Here is a 21,416-nt window from a genome sequence, read left to right as displayed (position 1 = left end):
ATTTATATTATTCTTATTATGCTATTTGTATGATAAACCTGAGTTTCTTATTTGTTATTGACTGACATAGAGTATTATTAACAAATGAAGAAGATACGATATAAATACAGGGTGTTTCAAAATAACACCGATAATGTTTGGGAGGTGATTCCTATCACCAAGATAAGACATAAAGTATAGACCAACCTGGGTGTACAAATCCGTCATTTTGGAGTTATAGGCTGCCGAAAACATGAACTTTAAGGTTCATACCTCCAAAACTATTTGACCTACCCTAGTCGGGTGAAGACTTTTAGAAATTAGTATGTGTGCTATCCAAAAATGGATGTTTTGGAATCCGAAGGTATTCTCACAACAATTTTTATAGAAAGAGTTTGGCTACGGGCATGTAATTTTAAGTACCCACCAACTATCTATAAAATTGTTGCGGATTCTAATACCGCAGGATTCTGATACATAGATAGGGCACATACTAGTTCCTAAATAAAATCTTGACCCAACAACGGTAGGTCCCATAATATTGGAGGTATGGATCATTAAAGTTAATTTTTTCTTGTTTTCGACAGCCTATAACTCCGAAATGACGGATTTCTGCACCCAGATTGGTCCATACTTTTAGTCTTATCTTGGTGTCAGGAATCACGTCTCAAACGTTGTCGGTGTTGTTTTAAAACACCTTGTATATATATATATACATGTAACGAAATTGAAACGAAATGCAAGTAGCTGAGACCCATTTTTTCTTCTTTTTCCAATTTACATATTTCTTAAAAAAGTAAATTAATTCTTGTTTACATTTTCTTCTGTAAGACATGCGTCAATTTATGTAAAACTAGAAAAAGAAAATTATTGCAGAGCAGCCTTTTTATTTTCTTTCTTTCTTTCTTTCTTTCTTTTTCAATTGGTCTGACTTAGCACTTCTATTACATCGATCAATCACATACAGACACACGACAACCAAATGTCACCTAATTAATATCACAAGAATAGTTGCTTTAGTTCATTTTTCATTATTTAGATTTCTTATATTTTAAAATTTATGCTGAAACAAATTATTTTTTATTCAATTACTAGGCCCGTTTCTATTTGTGGGAAATACTAAAATTGACATCTAAAACGTATTGAACTATGATTTTAACTTGCATCTGAATTTACTACAACTTGAGTGGCAAGTAAACAAATGGCACAAATCAGAAATACATTCAATATATGTATGTTTCAATAGATATATATATATATGTACCGCATATTTATTTATTTATATCTAAATAATTACGTATATGATACTCTACGATGATTCTTAAGAGAACTGGAGTTCTGTTAGTCATGTTTAAAAGTTGCTTTCACATAAGAAAATAAATACGCGATATCAATTAACTCTTTCCAACAAGAAAAATAAATAATTTTATTTCACAGGAACATCTCTATATAGTTCATTCTCTTTGTCCATTACTTTTAAAATCAGCGTATTTAAACAAACAGAATATACATTCATTTAAAAAAAAAAAAAACTATATAATACATATAAACAAAAAAGTACAACTATTTCGGGAGATGATGTTAAATATAGAAATACAACTATATATTTAAGAAGTATATTTTTTCCCTTATGTTTAGAAAGACACTAAATCAATATAACTACTACTGTTACAAAATAAGTGTACAAAACTTAATACAATTCTGCATAAATGTGGTATCATCAGTAATCGAAGTGTATTGAAGGTAATAAGTCATCCTTTTCCAATGACTTATACAATCAACATTTAAAAAAATCACAATTATGCAAATTTCTCATTGTTTTCAAAGGGTAAAATTGACGCAAGAAAGAATAATTTCAGAATAAAAAGCAGTCTCGTACAGTGAGTTTAGAAGGTTGATACTGTCCTAATACAATTTTTTTTTTTTCAGCAAATCACCAAACATATTTTGTTTCCTCTTCTGGTTAGATAGTTTCAGATTGAAACTAGTAGCATATTTTAAATTTTGAGTCCTGTAGTGAGGGAATATACAACTCTTTGTGTTGCTAGCGCAGTTTCGCTGTACTTTGTCAGAGCTGCGTCTGAAGTGATGATTTCCTTATTTCGTATTAACTTATGAAATTACGTAACGAAGAAGAATAATTTCTATTTTCTAAAGAAGTTTCAATCGAATTTTCAGCTATTGGCTACGGCCTTTGATGTAGTCTGTTTTATAGGGAAGGTGAGGAAATAGTAATTTGGTTATTAATGTAAGAAAAGATAGGAAAAATCTTTTTTTAAAAAAATTCAAAGCTTCACCTCAATAGCAGCGACGGAAATATGCTAGCTGTCGCTCGGGCCAAGAACTCGCCTTAGCGTCCCCCTGACCAACCAAACCTAAAGCTCCCCCAAATATTAGCCCGATTTTGCACCCATTTTGCACCTTCCCAATTCGGCGCTCGAGGTACAAGTATCGTTTACCTGCCCCCCTTCTAGTTACGCCACTGCTCAGTAGATTTTGTGTTTTTCGCCATCTCCTTAGTAGATATTGATCTTGCAAGTCAGAACTAAACTTATACACTTTTCGTGCCGAAGAAACTAAATGTGATAAAATATTATTTATCAGGGTGTCTATCGGTTACTAAAGTCGCCAAAATCACGAAATCAGAAAATGGTCATGAACGTCAAGAAATTTAACTTTCGGGTCACGATTTTTTTTTTTTTTTATTTTTTTTTTTATCATCTGTACAAATGTAAGTAGAAACTGGAAAATTTTGTTCTATAAAACGTCAAAATTCACCGCCAAAATTGTCTACGGTCAGCTTTAGACGCCACCAAATCGGAAGCAAAGCATGTTTCTATAGCATACTTGAAAATTTGGCCTAATTCGCACTCAAATTCGCTCTTAAGATTGTCCTTCAGCTGGCAACATTGAACAATGGCGATGGAAATCGCATCGCATCGCATCGCCGAAACAACTTACGCATCTAAGCAGCTTATTCAACTGAGAGAAGACACCAAGTTTCTATCGCTCTAGTTTTATTAGTACTGTTATTAGTTTCTGAATAGTACAAAATTTGATGGTTTGGTAAAGAAAAGGCCACGAAAAGGTCATGAAATTTTAGTAGATAATTATATTTAAATCATACTTTATGATACTGTTATGTCTTGTGTAAGTTACCTGTATCAAACTTCAGTGTTGGTTCCTTAGTTGAAATGAAAACGGATTTGAAAATATTTCTTTCTGCCAGTCCTTTGATATAATGTAGTTTTCTAACTGTGCTGATTTCGTCTGTACTTTCAAATAGATTTCGATAAAATAAATAAAACAGTTGTCCAATGTTCTCGGGATTGCTGCCAGAGTGAGTGTTGCTAGCAGCAATACCGAGAACATTGGATTAATAGTAGACGCCAGCAAAGTTTCAAGATCATAAAACAGTTGCTACATTTTCACTGCCATTGCAGTCCGTAATATGTTCCCAAAACCAAACGTTTACACTCTTTATTGTTGTTGCTTTCCCAATATATAAACATGTTCCGACATTTGTGGGCTCCGACATTTAAAGGTTACATCATTAACACCTCTCCCATTTATTTGGGGGCGCGGTGGCTCAGTGGTAGAGCGTTCATTTCCGGTGCTTGGGGTCCGTGGTTCGATCCCAGCTCGCGCCATGTGGACTTTGTAGTGGACAAACACTGTGCTCGTGGGTTTTCTCGGGGTTCTTCCGTTTCCTCCCACTTATTTCATTTCATCATTTCACTCATCCCCTATCATCACCGTCTCCTTTAGCCTAACCGGCATAACAGCGGGACGTAAAACTTAAGGATTTCATTTTCATTTTCTCCCATTTATTTGGCCATTAAATAGTTTTACATATAGACAATGATTTTTCAATATTAAATAGAAAATGTTTGAATAGGTATAATATCATGTTCACCATATACATTCCTTAATTTCTGTAAGCTGACAGGAATTTCCAGAAATTTGGATACACGCAACTTCACTAAAATATCATAGAATAGTACAAAATTTTACTAAAACCACCAAAAATATTTGATCACTTTGAGTTTTTCTTCGGCATTAAAATTAAGCAAGTTTAGTTTCTGACCTAGGAACTCTGACATCAACTAAGGAAAAAAATGTGGAAAATCCATAAATTCCACATAGATAGCGAATTTTAGTATTTCAAAAGGATTATTTCCCAGCCCCAGTACTCAGAGCAATTCAAAATGAACGGTATAAAGGGAAAACTTATAATGAATTTATGTTGTGATGAATTTATCGTCAAAATACCTATGTAACATGAGAGGAAAACTGTCCCAGTTTCATCTGGATCAATGTGACACGAGAGGAAAAATGTCCCACTTTCTTCTGGACCTATGTAACATGAAAGGAAAACTGTCCCAGTTTCATCTAGACCTTATAACGAGAGGAAAACTGTCCCAATTTCATCTGGACCTATGTAACATGAGAGAAAAACTGTTCCAGTTTCATCTGGACCTATAACATGAGAGGAAAACTGTCGCAGTGTCATCTGATAATACTTAAGAATTCGCTATTTCCGAAATTGCTACTAGCGCCAATACGACAAAATGGAGGCATCAGTGACAGAGAAAGCTTACTGTGTACTCAAATGCGTTAGAACTTCATGAGTAACCATTGTTCAGAGATATTTCCATACAAGGTGTTTGTTGTACCCCTACCTTCGCATCCCTGACGGCAGTTACAACAGCAGATAAGCAGAGCAATTCAATCCATTGATAATGCTATTGTGGGTGTGGCAAGAACTTTATTATCATTTAGGCATCTGCAGTGTCAGAAAAGGCATCGATTCTAACATCTGTAAGTCAGAGTGTTCATTAAAAAAGAAAAAAAAATGGAGAGTTCACCTTTCATGTTACATACATTACACAAATTCATTACAGCAGTTACAAGAAACTTCTTTTCTTGTGCCATTTACTTCGAATTTCCGTGCGTAACCAACTACACTTTTCTCACTTTTCCCATAAGACTGATCCTGTAGAAAGTGACACACAACGACTGAAAATTAGGTTAAAAATTTATACTTAAATTTAGTAATTATTTCTTCTTGGTTATCAACATTGTTGGCTCATTTCATAACAAAGAGTAATATGAATATTAGTTATGAAAAAGCATGTGATATGAACATTAGTTATGGAAAAGCATGTGATATGAATATTTGTTACGGAAAAAGCATGTGTTATGAATATTAGTTATGGAACAGCATGTGACATGAATGTTAGTTATGAAAAAAGCATGTGTTATGAATATTAATTATGGAAAAGCATGTGTTAACTGAAAATTAACACACAGTATTATGTCAGTCAATGATAAGTAAGATTTGCTTTAGTAGTTTCCATGAACTTAAATGCTTATAAAAATTACTTATTACAAATTTAGATTGAATATGGAAACAAAAATAACGTATTAAATTCACACATTATTTGGATTAATAAGTAAAGGAAATACATTTTGTAAACTTACAGCGTTATTGAATACTTATATGTAGTAATATAAGAAATTGTTTAGATTAAAATAAATTGTCAGCAAAGTGGAAGGATAACTGAAACCACTAAAAACAATATTTATGTATTTATTTTGTTGCTCGAAGGAATGAACAGATAATCTGTTTGTAAAACTACAACACATGAAAATAGACAATTAGATTCTGTAATTTGTTGAAGTATGCTAGCCACACACGAAACAATACAAAAACACATAAACAAATGCCTGAAATTATTAATTAAACAGACAGATGCACATAAAAAAAGGAAAAAAGAAAAAAAAACAGTACAAATTAAATTAAATATAGAGATCAAAAACTTATATGCATTACAGTTGAAAACAGAAATGCATTATAAAGGAATATACTTTTTATTTCTGTAAATAATTATATTGGTTGATACCTTATTGTAGATTGAAATATGAAATGATGTAATTTGTTCGGGACAAATGTTGACTAGTACTTCTCTTCTTTGTTATACATATATATATACACAATATAACTATGAAATGCTGTAAATAAATATGTTAACTTTTTCTTGTAAAATATTGAAACTCAAGTTACCTCGTACCATTATGTGAATTCCATAATGTTTTTCATTATGTGAAAGCCATTTTTCAGAAACTTGTTTCTTTCCGGTTTTCTTTCTTTTTTTTTTTAAAAAAAAAAAAGAGAATATTAGAATTTATTCACAAATCTCAATTCTAGACAAAACAGGCAAATTAGTTACAATTGATAAAATCTTCTACAATCAACTCCTGAGAGAAAGTTCTTTCTTTCTTTTCTTTTAGAAGTAAAAAGAGGCCACTTTTGGTTGTCATTATTTTCCTTTGAGAATAATAATAATAAAAAGACAGAAACATTTAAAAAGTAAGTAACAGACAATTAACAACAATTTTTGTATTATTTTGATCAAAAAAGTGATGAAACAGCTTATGTCGAAAAAAGAGCTATTACAACAACATTCACAGCATGCTAACAATCATAGATTTAAAAATTTTACTAAGTAGTATACGCACATATTTGTTTTAATGAAGGAGGATGTTTCCTTTTTTATTATTAACATTAAAAATGATCGAACTGATAAGTTACACAGAAAATGCGAGAAAAAAAGTTGTAGCAGACGTTTTCATCTGAATCTTTCCCACGAACACTAGGAAAACCATGTTTTCACTTCACATTAGTTGCACACTATCTGGTTTTACACTATCAGTACGTTCGCGAAACAAATATTTGTTATTATTCTTATTATTGTACTTCTTAATATTTATTTTAAAAAGTCAACACTTATACTTCTTTGGCTTAAATATCGTCTTCTATGTACAACTCCCGTACATATTTGCAAATTCACTTTTTTCTTCCATTATGAAAAAAAAATAATTAAATAACTGTTTTTGTTGTGCTATCGAAGCAACAAATGCTGCAATTTTTTTTACAATAACTGCTTCTCTTCATTTTAAGTTTCTATGTTTTATTTAATGCATTCTGGTTTTATTTCTATTTATATTCTTTTATTTTCACCCATTTCTCACACACATCCACACTCAACATATATGCTACTTATAGTCACTTTGTTCCTGTTTTCCATACATGAACAATTATTTACCACAAAAAACTTAATGTGTCGACATTTTCACGGTTTATTGTTCTTTTCTGATAATCTACAAAGCTATCTTCTTTTAATTATTTACACTTATTATTATTATTATTATCATCATCATCGTTATTATCAAAACACTTAATTAAATTATTATTTTGTTTTTCACACGTCACTATCTGGGTCCGTTTCACTCCTCGGCTGCCCAAAATTTCTAGTAATGCTTTCAGACATTGATCTAATGTTTTCTAAGTTTATGTCATCAAAATAGTCCAGGTCTAGATCTGAAATAGTTTCTGGATGGAACATGTCGTCATCAGACACCATACCTGCTCGATAATTATCATATTCAGAGTCATACATAGTATTGAGTGAGTCTAAGCTGAGCATTGCATCTGAGTCGAAAATACGGGACGACGCTCGTGAAGACATACTTGTGTCGTCCATATCACCTTCGTGGCCTGGATCGTTAAACATGGAGTTTACATCACTCAAAGCACCTGAAAGGTAGAAGTAATAATACTTAGATAATATAATGTAACATCACTCAAAGCACTTAAAAGATGGAAGTAGTAACACTTAGGCAATATGATGTAATATCACTCAAAGCACGTAAAGGATGGAAGTAATAATACTTGGATAATATAACGTAACATCACTCAAACCACCTAAGATGTGAGAGTAATAATACTCATATAATATAATATCACTTAAACCACATGAGAGATGAATGTAGTAAATCCCAAGTGGTATTATTGTAGGTGAGTGAATCTAAACTGAAAACCATATTATATATATATATATATATATATATATTTTACTTAAAAAATTCTATGTAGATGAACTTCAGCACATAATAACACTGAACTTCATATTTTACGATAAAGGTCAAAAATAAATAAACAAATAATTTTAAAAGTAAAAATTTGCTTTGATTAAATAATAGAAAAAAGTTGGATAAGGATTTAATTTCATTTCACACATGTTCACTTAACAACATTTCAGAGTCTTTTGAGATTACTATGTTAGAAAGTTCATGACTGGAAGTCATCTTATACAAATATTTAGATGAGATATCAAAAATGATTACTGTTAACAACGAGATCTATTGTTGTATCTGATATATACAATTTTATAGTTACTATGGTTATTGAATTCTTATGTTCGGAATATTTCAGCTGATTTCTAGATCTAGAAACCTAGTAACCATTCTGATTTCATATTATTGGCAACTACTGGTATTATTAATTTCTGCAGAATTCGAACTTGACAGAATTCGTCCCATTTAACCGTTGAATTCAATATAGAATGAAGGACAACAATGAAGACAGAATAGAAAAATAAATAAAACAATTCACAAAAATGAACATATAAAATATACGGTGTTTGTAAAGTCTTCATCCGAATTCAAAGTGTTATCGCTTGAAAACGGCTAGTCAGATTTGAGTGAAACACATACAGTTTCAAGTATATATATATATATATATATATATATATATATATATAACGTACGCAAGGGGAAGGCTTCAGGGTTTTAACTCTCTTTAAGCAAGCTATTATGGAAAAATAAACATATACTATATAACATGTGTCCTAAAAGTATATGAGATGGAATAGTTGAACCCCCTTGATGAAATTCTGCGTATACCACTGTATACATATGTCATCAGATTTTAAAGTGTTTTATTGACTTTTAAAAAATACAATTTCGTTACAAAATGTAAAATAATTGTAGTTACTTTAAGTCTTCAATTTACAAATGTTTAATATTGGCCTCCTCCAGCACGTTTCAAGTCAATAAGGAAACTCTTCCCATATCTTGAATGCTCACAGGAGTTGGCGGGGTGGCAGGTAGCAACAAAAGTTGGCGTCGTTCCTGCTCACTAATGACATCTAACGCCAACCAAACGAAACTTGTACGCTCTTTCTTTGAAACTATAGGCGTTTCATTCAAATAAGACTAGCTGTTTTCAAACCAGAACCCTTTGAAATCGAATGAACACTTTAAAGACTTCCGTTAATTTGACAAACTGAAGTGCGAGCAGTTTTTTTTTTTTTTTTTTTTTTTAATGGTAATTACTGACGCAAACCCAATAAACAGAACTTTTAATTCAACGCCTTGTTATTATGCCCTATATTTTAAACGATACGAATGGCAAAGGCATGTGACAAATGACGAATGTGTTTATGGGACAACAAAATTGGATGAAAAGAGAAACCTCGAGAAAACTCACGGGTGCAATGTTGGATATTAATGCTGTTACAATTCAAATAATTCATTGTTCGAATAATGAATAATACTCTTTACTAAAACAATTAACCAGATAACAATTATTCGAACACCATTACGATAAACAATTATTGGGATAACGAATAATTATTCGAAAAAAATATTCGGGTAACAAACAATTATTTACGTAATTATTTGAATAACAAAGAATTATTTACGTAATTATTTGAATAACCAAGAATTCTTCACGTAATTATTTGGACAACCAAGAAGTCTTCACGTAATTATTCGGATAACAAAGAATTAACCAAGTAGTTATTCGGATAACAGAGAATTATTCAAGTAATTATTGAAATAACGGAATTATTCACGTAATTATTTGGATAACCAAGAAGTCTTCACGCAATTATTCGGATAACAAAGAATTAACTAGGTAATTATTCGCATAACAGAGAATTATTCACGTAATTATTGAAATAACAGAATTATTCACGTAATTATTGGGATAACAAAGAATTATTCACATAATTATTTGGATAACAGGTAATTATTCACGTAATTATTTGGATAACAAAGAATAGTTCACGTAATTCTTCGGATAACAAAGAATAATTCACGTAACTATTTGGATAACAAAGAATAATTCACGTAGTTCTTTGGATAACAAAAAATATTCACGTAATTATTCGAATAACAAAGAATTATTCACGTAATTATTCGAGTAACAAATAAATATTCACGTAATTCTTCGGATAACAAAGAATTATTCACGTAATTATTTGGATAACAAAGAATTATACACGTAAATAATCCCAGGTTATGGGAAAACTTGTGTCAAACTATGTGAAAAATGAGTCATATTAAAAGTGAGTGCACTAAATCAGCACAACTAAACAAATGATTTGTCTTAAAGAAAAGTACATTGTCGTTAATACGTAGACAAATCTGTCTACCCATTCCGGAACTGCTTTAGATATTTAATTCTGTTGTAGAACATGCATTTTGTTTCAAGTTTACACCACTTGCCACAAATTCCTGGAAAATCTAACCTTACTTCTCTTACTAGCAATCATTAGCAAACAAAGTGTTCATCCTCTTCTATCAAGCTTCCTACGTGAAGTATTTTGAAAATCGGAAAAGTACCAAGAAAAAAAAAAATATATATATATATAATAATTACCTTCAGCATCTGTGAGCCCAGTTTCATTGAGCATGGAGACATTCTCTAGCGCCGGATCGTCCGTCGTGTATCCCGTTGATTCTCGATCAGCAAGCAAAGGCTCCGAGGCCGCTCCTTCGTCGTCATCTTCACTCCATTCTGATTGACTGGTTTCAGCTGCAAAGTTACTCTCCTGCTTGGCACTCTCAGCTAATATTCTCTTCACTTCAGCTTCCTACAAAGTATTGTTTATATAAGAACTAAGAAATTTACGTAGCTTATCCTACAAGGTACGCAAATATCTCTCATGTTTTATATTTCAGGCAGGTCTATTAATTTCTTCTGAAAGACAATAATAATAATAACAGTAATAATAGTAAACGGAGTTCCATGTTCGATCCCTGTGACAAAGCATTTGAATGTATTACCGCAGTTTAGATTCCATTTCAAACTGTTAGTCTACGTCTCACATTGCTGCGGTGCTGAAACGGGATGCTAAATTTCAACAAACAAAAGCAGATAAATAAATAAATAAACTAATTAATTGTATTATTATTATTATTAGGTTTCAAGGATGGCATTTAGTATCTCCCACAAATTCATCGATGGCTCCGCCACTGGCACTGTGACATATAGTGAGCCATTGTAAAGCACCTCGTTTATGCGGATACCCACAGTCGCTGACGTGCCTGCTCTTCACGGACGCACTCCCTCCTGCGCTCCTGTCCTGACTCGGAAAAATAACATTCGTGCTTTCTAGTAGCCACTTAGCATAAGTTGATTCATATTTTATGTACTGTAGTTTTTATACCATATGTGCACACTGTATTTATATTCATCACAGTTACAAGTAACGAACCATAATCATTACCGAGTGAGACAATGTCAAAGTGATTTGGGTGACAAACTAAATAATATCAGGTTTCAACATGGAAATCGAAGATGAACAATGTTCAGGACCTTATTACATAGATTTGGAGCCAATTATTAGGCGAAAAACAGGATTGAACTATTTCTAATAGAGAGCGATAAAAAAAACCGAAAATGTTTATTTAAAAAGTTTAAAAGGTTTTAAAACTACAAATAATTCTCTAATATTCAAATATCATATAGAGATATTAATATGTTTAATGAAATAGGAAAAAAAATCTGTTTCGCGTTCGTAAGTATTTACTTGTAATATACTAAATTTACGTAATTCTAGTTGTGCTCATATATATCCTACTAGTATGTATCTACAGGGTGTTACAAAAGTTTTTCACAATATTTTGAGAATAGATTCTTCACATCAAAATAAGAAAAAAAGTTCATATGGACTTGTGGTCGGAAGTGCATAGTTTCGTGGTCATAGGGTGCCGAAAATATGAAAAAATGAACTTTTTATAGATCCATAGTTCTACTACTATAGGATCTATTGTGGTTGGGTAAAGACATCACTGAGGAACTAGTGTGTGAACTATCCAAATGTCCCTCTTTCAAAACTTCTGGTACTTGCACAATCAATCATTTTTAGAGAGGCTGTTTTGGAGTACTTGATCACTCGCCACCTACCTCTCTAAAAATTGGTGTGCAAGTACTGGAGCATTCTTAAACATGGATATTATTCACTTATTTCACGTTTCCGGCACCCTATATCTCCGAAAGTATCCATTTTTGAGCACAGGTCCATATGAACTTTTATCTTCTTCTTTTGATGTGAGAGAAATAGAAACTAGATTAATCACAGTATTTAATTTGTGAACGTATGTAATGGGTTTAGTATTTTATACAGTCTTCTCGATTTCGGGGCAGAGGGCGAGACCATATTTATCACCTACACGGTACATCTGTATCTTCAAAATTTTTTGGGGGAATTCAAAACTTTGAAGGGAAATTCCTCCCACTAACATGTCTGAATAAAATCATGAGATTGAGTGTTTGAAATATGTTTTGCCAATATTCAGGTGCTTTCTTCTTGATTTTGTTAGTTACGATTTCAGTAACTTGTCATTTGTTGCCTTCTAATTAATTGTTCTAACGAAAAGGGACAAAGAGTCAAATCAAAATAAGATTTTAAGCATTGTTGAATCGTTTATATATTTCATCCTTCATCCTTGTCTGGTTTCAAACGTCAAAATAGATTAAAGAGCTCATTCGTATGACATTATTATTCCTTTTTATTTGTCCTATGTGAACTTCATAGCATTCATAAACATTATTTTATATACCTACGTTGTTTAGTTTATTCTAAAGAATTTAAGGCCGTACAACCGTTCAATAAGTTTTATTTCAGTTTTAGTAAGTATTATATATATATATATATATATATATATATATATATATATATATATATATATATATATATATATATATATATATATATATATATATATGTATATATACTAAGCAGTGTTGGGTAAGTTACTTGTAAAAATGTAACGCGTTACTTACCCCCAAAAAGTAACTGTTACTCTACTTCGAAAGTAACGCGTTACTTTTAGGTCCGAAACTTTGAATGTGTAAAATAATTTTATTACTTCAATTTTCCGTACTACTACTACTACAATTATTATTATTATTATTATTATTATTATTATTATTATTATTATTATTATTATTATTACATATTCTGATTTTCCCGAATCATCCTAAATGATTAGAACTGTAGGTTGATAATAGTAGCGTTGCTATATCCTTTCATGCAAACAGTTACCTTATTGGAAATGTGATGTGCGTCACTGACTCTATAAACACAACACTGCACGTTCTGAATCGCTTTATGAAGATGGAAGATCAAATTCTTACTTAACAGCTATATGAACATTTTCATGTAATGTACCACTGACTAAAATGGCATACTGCGTTAGAAAAAAATGACTTATTATTATTCTGCTAAACTAATAATATAATAATAACAATGTTATGTAAAAATTAAGAATACAGAATATAGAGAAGCATTCCACTACTACTAATACAATGGGAACACATGAAGTTGGAGTGAATCAAAACTTGCCAGTAACTAAAATCGATACATGCTTTTTAAACCTAATTGTTTCAAACTCTGGTCTAAACAACAGGACTCTAGGATAAGCAAACTGATCTGAAAGAACTCCAATATTACATACCATCAACGAACTATTTTCTAGTAATAAAGTAGGCCTACTCATCAAAACACAGTTTATTCATATTAACCCCTTAATGTATATTGTAAAGTATCGCACCCTAGCTGTTGATAAATATTTCTCGCCGGGACACTTCAGACACTTTACTTTTAAATTCTGTCCACCATCATCCTCAGCTTTTACGAAAAAGTATTCTTTCAAATGTTCGAATGGTAAAATATTTTCGTTCTTCATCTTTGTAAAGAAAACCTTTCGTTATATCAATAAAAGTAAAATAGACTACCATTGCACTCGTATGTATTGATTTGGAGCTGTCAAAATCTTCCAGGTGCTTGCAATCAGTACATGTGATTTCCCTGAGGCTGTACTCATCTTCCAAAAACAGCAAAGAGCACTATGATATTATCTGTTTCTCTGTGTGTCAGTGACTGACTCAGTCACTGATATAGTTCATGCTCCATTTCTCTATTCTGAGAAATTCACTTACAGGAATAAAACATTTGTTTCAGAAAAAAAAAAAAAAAAAACGTTACGTTAAAATATCTTACGCGTTACGTACGTTACTTAAAAATTTGTATCGTGTTACCGTTACAGTTACTTTGGAAAAAATGGAACGCGTTACTAGAGAACGTTACTTAAAAAGTCGTGCGTTACTTCCGTTACGTTGCTTCCCAAGACTGATACTAAGTAGAAGAATGGAGCGAATTAGCCGGGTCGAGCGGAAAACGAATGAGAGGGTGTTAGAAATGGTGGGGGAGAAAAGAACAAGAGATGTGCTATAGAGGGTATGGTGGCAGGAAAGAGGGGGGAGAAGGGGACTACAATTTATGGATGATATCAAAGCAGAGAAATCGTACGTGAAGAGGAAGAGATTCGTGGAAGACCGTGGAGCATGGAAGCTTTTCAGGTACAGAAAGTGACCTGCCAATAATACCAAATACCTATGATTATTATAATTATACTCAAATATGCAGATACTTCTTATAGGTTTCTTTAAATTAAAATATAGGAAACACAATTCAAGATTCAAAATGATTTAACAGCCTGTTAGTGAAACATGAATCGTGTTCTTTTACTAAATTTCCCTTTTAACTATATATTGTATTTTCAAGTGTTTGTTTACAGAAACTACCATTGTGGAGTTAAAGGTCTTGGAATAAATGTTACATGCAATTTTGACAGCCTTGAGTAAGAAGAAATAAAGAAATTTAATTATGCAGATTTAAATATTCTAATGTGAACAATAATTTAGAGTTAGAAACATATTAAAATTAAAGTGCGTGTTCCGAAAAAGATGAGCTCAGTAAGGCTAATTGTAAGAATGTCATTGTATATTGAATACCATTTCTATAGTAGTTATATGTTGATTTGAAACCTGGCGTTGGTCGTTTCACAGGTTTGTGAATAATAACGACAGCAATTAATCTGTTAATTATGATTACAGTAATGAATATTATATATGAGAGTAAGTCAATAAGTAATTGCAATACTTTTCTTTTTCTTTCCAGGTTGATTCTACGGCATTGTGTGCTCACTAGACGCTAGCTGTCACCGTTGGCTTTGCTTGTAGTAGGTTGCAGCGTGTTATAACAATAGTCCGCTTTGCGTTGTTGTGAAATAAAAATGGCCGCGCCAGTCTCTGTGTACACCAAGGATCTTATAAAATAGAGGATCTGCCCATATGTATCTTCATCCTATAAAATAAATGAAGCCAAAAAACAACCGAGCATCGGCACGCCTAATTGGCTACTCTCGTTTCTACCATCGTCTGATTGGCTACTTTTGTTACGGCCATGATTGTTGGCTCAAAACATTGCGATCCTGTTGGGCGGAGTGGGCAGAGTAGGGGTGGCGAAACTGTGACGTATGGCTTCAAGATTTTGTTGTAAGGGCACATCCTCTATTTTATAAGATCCTTGGTGTACACCAAAGAAAAACAGCGTTTTTTATCCGTTTTTCGTGGTCTGAAGGTGTACGCGGAGCGGAAATTCATAGAAGACTTTCAGTACAATACGTGGACATTGTGTTGTTACAACAAGCACAGTGGATTGAACAGTTCAAATATGGTTGAACGAGTGTGAAGGATGAGAAGAGTAGGGCGTCCAGCTATCGCAACAACTGATGGCATTGTTGAGCGACTCCGTACCTTGATCCTGAATAACAGACGAATAACTGTTGATAAAGTGTCAACCAATAATTCTGCATATGACATCATGCATAACATGTTCAACTTTCACAAAGTCTGTGAGAGATAAGTTTCGAAAAAACTCGATGATCAGCACAAGCGAAATCGTGTAAGAACTCTGTCAGCACCTACTGGACCGTTATGCCGCGCTAGCGAAAGTGAGGCGTTTCTCAGGCGAATCATCACTGGAGATGAAGCGTGGATTTATCACTTAGAACCAGAGAGCAAATGCCAGAGCATGGAATGGAAGCAGCCCGGATCTACCGCCAAGAAGAAATTCAAGAATCAATCTTCTGCAGGGAAAGTAATGCTCATAGTGTTTTGGGACTCACAAGGGTCAGTCCTAGAACACGGGTCAACAATACACAGTAAAAGGTACAGTAATATGCTGGTAAGCCAAGTCAAAGCCTGCAATTTGTAATAAACCCAAAGATCGATTGTCGGAAGGCGCTCTTGTGTTCCATGAAAGTGCGCGTCCACATACCGCCACCCACACCACTCAAACTCTTCAGACGCTGCATTTTGAGGTTTTAGAGCATCCTGCATACAATCCCGATCTCGCTTCTTCGGATTTCCATCTGTTCGGTGCAATTAAAGATGCTCTCAGAAGCCGTCGATTCAGCTCCGATCAACAGATGAAGGAAGCAATGCATTCGTGGCTTGGTGCGAAATCAAAAAACTTTTTCGTATAGACTATCGGAAAGCTTGAGCAACGGCGGGCCAGGTGCATTGAAATGTAGAGTGATTATGTTGGAAAACGACTGGAATAAAAATATTGTACTTTTCTGCTAATAAATAATAAAAATTGATTGAACATACTTATTTACTGTCCAACGATTATGCTCCGAGGCTAAGAGAGACATAGATAATAACCAATGAAATGGCAGAATGAAGAAAGTGGGGACAAACAGCAGAACCCCAAGTAAACCTACACATACGGTGTCTATCCACCACAAAAAATCCATTTGCCTAGGGCTGGGATTCAACCATGGGCAATACGCACCAGAGGTGAAGGAAATATGTAATATTAAGTTGCTGATCATGTAGCTTTTACCATCAATATCTAGGAACGTGAAGTTTTTGTTTTAACGATAACATCGAAAACTTGAAAAAGGTAAAATAAGGTATATAGATATACCTAAATATATGATAGAAGGCTGTCTTTGATGCTTTTAAATCGCGAAATAAAGCGAATTGGTACTTTTTTCAAAATAACACCGAAATACTCTGCATAAAGCGATAGATTCGCGAAATCGCCATGTTGGCCGGTAATACCAATAAAATAACACAAGTTTCCTTTATAACAAAATATAATTCACAGAAGACCATCAGTCCTGTTATTTTTAGACCAGTTGGTTAGTGAAAGTTTGCCTCTGAGATTTTGTTGCCTGTGCTCTTGAAGAAATATCTTTAACAGCTTCCAACGTTGATTCCGAAAGATATTTTTCAGAATACAAATCTGTAGTTACGGTAAGGAGGCAAAACCTTACAGAAGAACATGTGGAAATATTGACAACTTCGTCCTTTTGAAAAATAAGAAACATTGAAGAAACTATAAATTCGCCATTAAGTGAAAATGTGTGTTGATAACGATATGAATTGTGTTTTGATTAAGTATATTGTGAATTGAATTTTTTTGAAGTGAAGAAAATGCTAAGAAGCACTATGCTATGAATGGCGTTTTAGATAAGTATATTGTGAATTGATTTTTTTTTTTAAGTGAAGAAAATGTTCAAAAATACTGCAGTGTGGTTTTTAGTCGATATATGTATTCAAATCATACATTAAATAAATTCAAGTTTAGGAGGGATATCGAGCCATTTTCTCTCAGATGGTAAGCCCAAAAATATAATTTAATGTCAAAATTTAAAACTATTCGTTTAATTTTAAAATTATATTTTATTTTAATTAACTTTCACAGACCACTTTCTCTATGTTTACAATACTGTATACTTGCTTTTTAAAACTATCACATAATAAAGCAAATAACCCCTATTTGCTTGTATTAAATCGCGAAAAATAACACCGATTTTGGGCGAAACAAATAACACCGATTTCAGGGATAAAATAAAACGAAAACTTCACGTCCCTATTAATAACTTATTCGTATATATTATTATTATTATTATTATTATTATTATTATTATTATTATTATTATTATTATTATTATTATTATTATTATTATTAGATGTTTTGAAAATTTTCTGTTTTTCTTTGAGATGTTACAGCAATGAAAGATCGCCTTGTATCCTTTCCAGAAGTACAACAGATTTACATATTCCTCTACCTACGCACAACACAATGAACATTTCCGCAATATACAACACGTACATTTAAGTAAAAACAATGATGGAAACTCACCAATGCAAGGTCCTCAGGCTATGTTTGCGTACAGAAATGAAAAAAATATATTTTATTTGATAAACAGAAAGAATCAGATTAGTAAGTTGTACACTACATTACAAAACACTACCCTCTTTAATTTATTTTATTTTATTTATTTTTTTTTTACTCAATATTCAGAATGAGTAGATATGAAGAACAACGAAGAAAAAAATTCTTATCAGTAGTTGAAAAGAAAATAGAAAAAAAACTTATTAAATAAAATGGCGAAGAGAAACTGTTTTAGGCATTGTATGAGAAACTGTCTTATTAAGAATGTGATTATTACAGCAAGTAACATCAATACTTACGAAACTCTATAATATATAGTAGTCAGGGCCGGATCCAGGATTTCTTGAAGGGGGATGCACAAATAACTACCACTACATTTTATTTAAATTTTTAAGTCTTTAAATGCCTTTAGGCATCTGTGGTGTGAATGCGGAATATAACTTTGTTTAGTGAATCCTTTTCCTTCAACCTTCAGAAAATCGACTTAAACTATTGCTTTTGCAAAACTAAGCTTTCTTTTAAGCCTCAAACGGACACAAGGCAGCAGAAAGTTTCGGAAAATGTTGCTTTTTCAGTGCTAAGTTCTCATTTTAGATAGTGTATATTTACAGTGAAGGGGGGTACATGTGCTCCGGTGCACCCGGCCTCCCCGTAAATCCGGCCCTGACAGTAGTAGTAGCTTAAAAGTTGTTTCTCCTAGTTACATAGAATGTAACTTAAATTCTGTGACGTCACGAACGACTTACACATGAATGTCACTTATAAAATCTTTCAGCTTAACGTCTGACGCTTATGCCCATTAGGCTAAGGGAGAAGATGATTAAAGCAAGTAAACGATAATGGAAGAATTGGTGGAATGAGAAAGTAGAAGGAAACGGGACTACCCCGAGAAAACCCACGAACACGTCATTGTTCACCACAAACTTACTTGGCCTGAGCCGAACCACGGACTTCACAGATCAGAGGTAAGCGCTCTACCAGAGCCAGTTTCTTATAAATTAGAAACTTCATATACAATTATTATGCTCGGATTTACATACACTAAAAAAGTTGAAAATATATGTGCATATATGCACTAAAATGTTTTAAAAAACACTATAAATAAAATAACATGCACTTAAAACAGTTTATTGATTTACGTATTTACAATGTTGACTGTGTAAAAAAAAAATCCACAACGCACAACTAGGAGTTTTTCATGAATTTCTGATGCCGAACTTCATCTATTGTCTATTAAAAAAAGTTAATAGGTCAAAAATGTTTCTTTTAACGTAACTGACGAGATCAAACAATATTTGTGCAATGGCGTAGAAAGTTAGAAACATTCATCTGTCAGAGATTTTACTGATCCTACACGTGCATTGGTTAACTGGCTCGACCATTCTTAATCCTCAATTTGACCTAAGCATCTTATCCAACTTCAAGAACTTTTTTTTTTTTTTTTTGTCACTTTCATCCGGGTTAGAACTTAAAGTAATAATTTTCTAACAAGTTCGAGTATTTCATAAAATTTCCACACGCTTAATTGTCTCAATAATTACGTGAAAGTGTGACATGAATTAAATTAATACCTTGAAAGACAGTATCCTTTTCTAATGCTAGGAAAAAGTATTCCAGAAGATAGGATATTTTCTAAAGGGATACCCAACACACAAGAAACTACTGATTCATGATTATAAGACAATTAAACTTATTCGAACGTTCAAATATATGCAGAAAGATATTGCGAATACCTTAGAATATGCACAATCTTCCAAAATATGCATTTGCATCTATATTTTAGAAAGATCCAGGACGTAATAATTATACTGTATTTTAAGACTTTTATTTATTATTTTCATTATCATCAATTAACCGAATGAAAGGAACGTTGAGGATCGATTTAGCAGCACTTGTGTGATTACAGCGCCTTCTTGTTGCACGGGGATCGCATCAAATAGCTAGAAGAGAGAAACTTCCGGCAACTCTCTGGCATTTTTTTCTTTTTTTTTTTTTTTCTAATAGTCTCATTGCAAATACTTTCAATAAGGTCATCTCGAATCGTGTCCTATAAGAAAGAACCATAAGCTGAGATGGCATTTCTTGAAGTAAGATTGTAAGGCAATTAAGTAATCCTTCAATGACTGACCAAGTACTTGCCGCATCATCTTCATCATCTAAAAACAATAACGCTCCATTGCATGATATACTTCGATCTCTGAAAATATCGTAGTACGGAACTCTTTTATCTTACAGTACTATAACTTTGGTATTCTATTGGATGCCGGGGGATCGCGGTGGCTCAGTGGTAGAGCGTTCACCTCTGGTGATTGGGGTCCCGGGTTCAATCCCAGCCCCCGCCAAGTGAACCTTGTGGTGGACAAACACCGTGTGCGTGGGTTTTCTCGGGGTTCTCCCGTTTCCGTATTTTCTTCATTCCACCATTTCATTCATTGCTCATTATCACCGTCTCCTTTAGCCTAACCGACATAACCGTTGGACGTAAAACTCAATGATTTCATTTTCTATTGGGTGCCATCCATATCCTAAGCGTTTTACAGTATATAGCTTCTATAACTAACAATGTCCTTCGCTACGCAGTAGTTTTCAAATTTTTCAAGGTCCTCCCCACTGGTCTACTGGCTAGCGAGCACGAGGTCCCGGGTTCGATTCCCGGTGGGAGAGTCTTGAAAGAATTACCACTCATGTCAATTGTTCTAATTGCGCTTTCTATACTAATTTCAGAATGTGGAATTCAATGGACTAAAGTGAGACTATCGTTAAATAATCCGTTCATGGAGTTACAAAAAAACTTACTTCAAAGCTGTGATGTAAATTTACTTACATATCAAATATTATTGATTATAGAAAGAAGTTGAATATATCATCACACTTCAAACATTACTTAATCCTATCTAAGCACTTTTTCTTAATAATCTTACGGTTACTTACTAAAATAATTAAAAAGTTAATACCGTTTTAAAATATAAGAAAAAAGTTAAGTGTATACAAGTATAACAAAAGGCACGGATCTATTACACCAAAATAAAACTTAAAAGCTTTTAAAAAAAGTATCCAAATAAAAAAAAATGAATGTTAAGCGAAGTGAAGTATCAGACGGGTCAACTGTACCGCTCGGTTGATAAGTTAATTGTACCAGACATCTTCATCTTGAGCAGACACGCTTAGATTCACATAAAAAAGTATCAATGTTACAGAAATTATACACTTTAAAGCTATTGAAGTTTACAAAAAGTGATTAAACATAATTATACATACATGAACACA

The 21,416-nt window shown here is 32.9% G+C and overlaps 1 protein-coding gene across 1 annotated transcript in view; it reads right to left on the bottom strand.

Moving 5' to 3' along the window:
• Nucleotides 1-877: 877 nt before the first annotated feature.
• The window catches only part of rut (adenylate cyclase rutabaga), a gene marked incomplete in the record, with an annotated part of 698,554 nt that continues 678,015 nt past the window's right edge, over nt 878-21,416 (bottom strand). Inside the window, 2 exon segments of the mRNA XM_081741008.1 lie at nt 878-7,579; nt 10,490-10,703. Of these exon segments, the coding sequence (XP_081597134.1) occupies nt 7,245-7,579; nt 10,490-10,703 (549 nt within the window).

Source organism: Thermobia domestica, chromosome 15 (genome assembly GCF_964235325.1).
Source record: "Thermobia domestica chromosome 15, izTheDome1.hap1.1, whole genome shotgun sequence".
Lineage (NCBI taxonomy): Eukaryota > Metazoa > Arthropoda > Insecta > Zygentoma > Lepismatidae > Thermobia > Thermobia domestica.
Note: the sequence above shows the minus strand (reverse complement) of the source record. Positions and strands in the feature narration are given on the sequence as shown.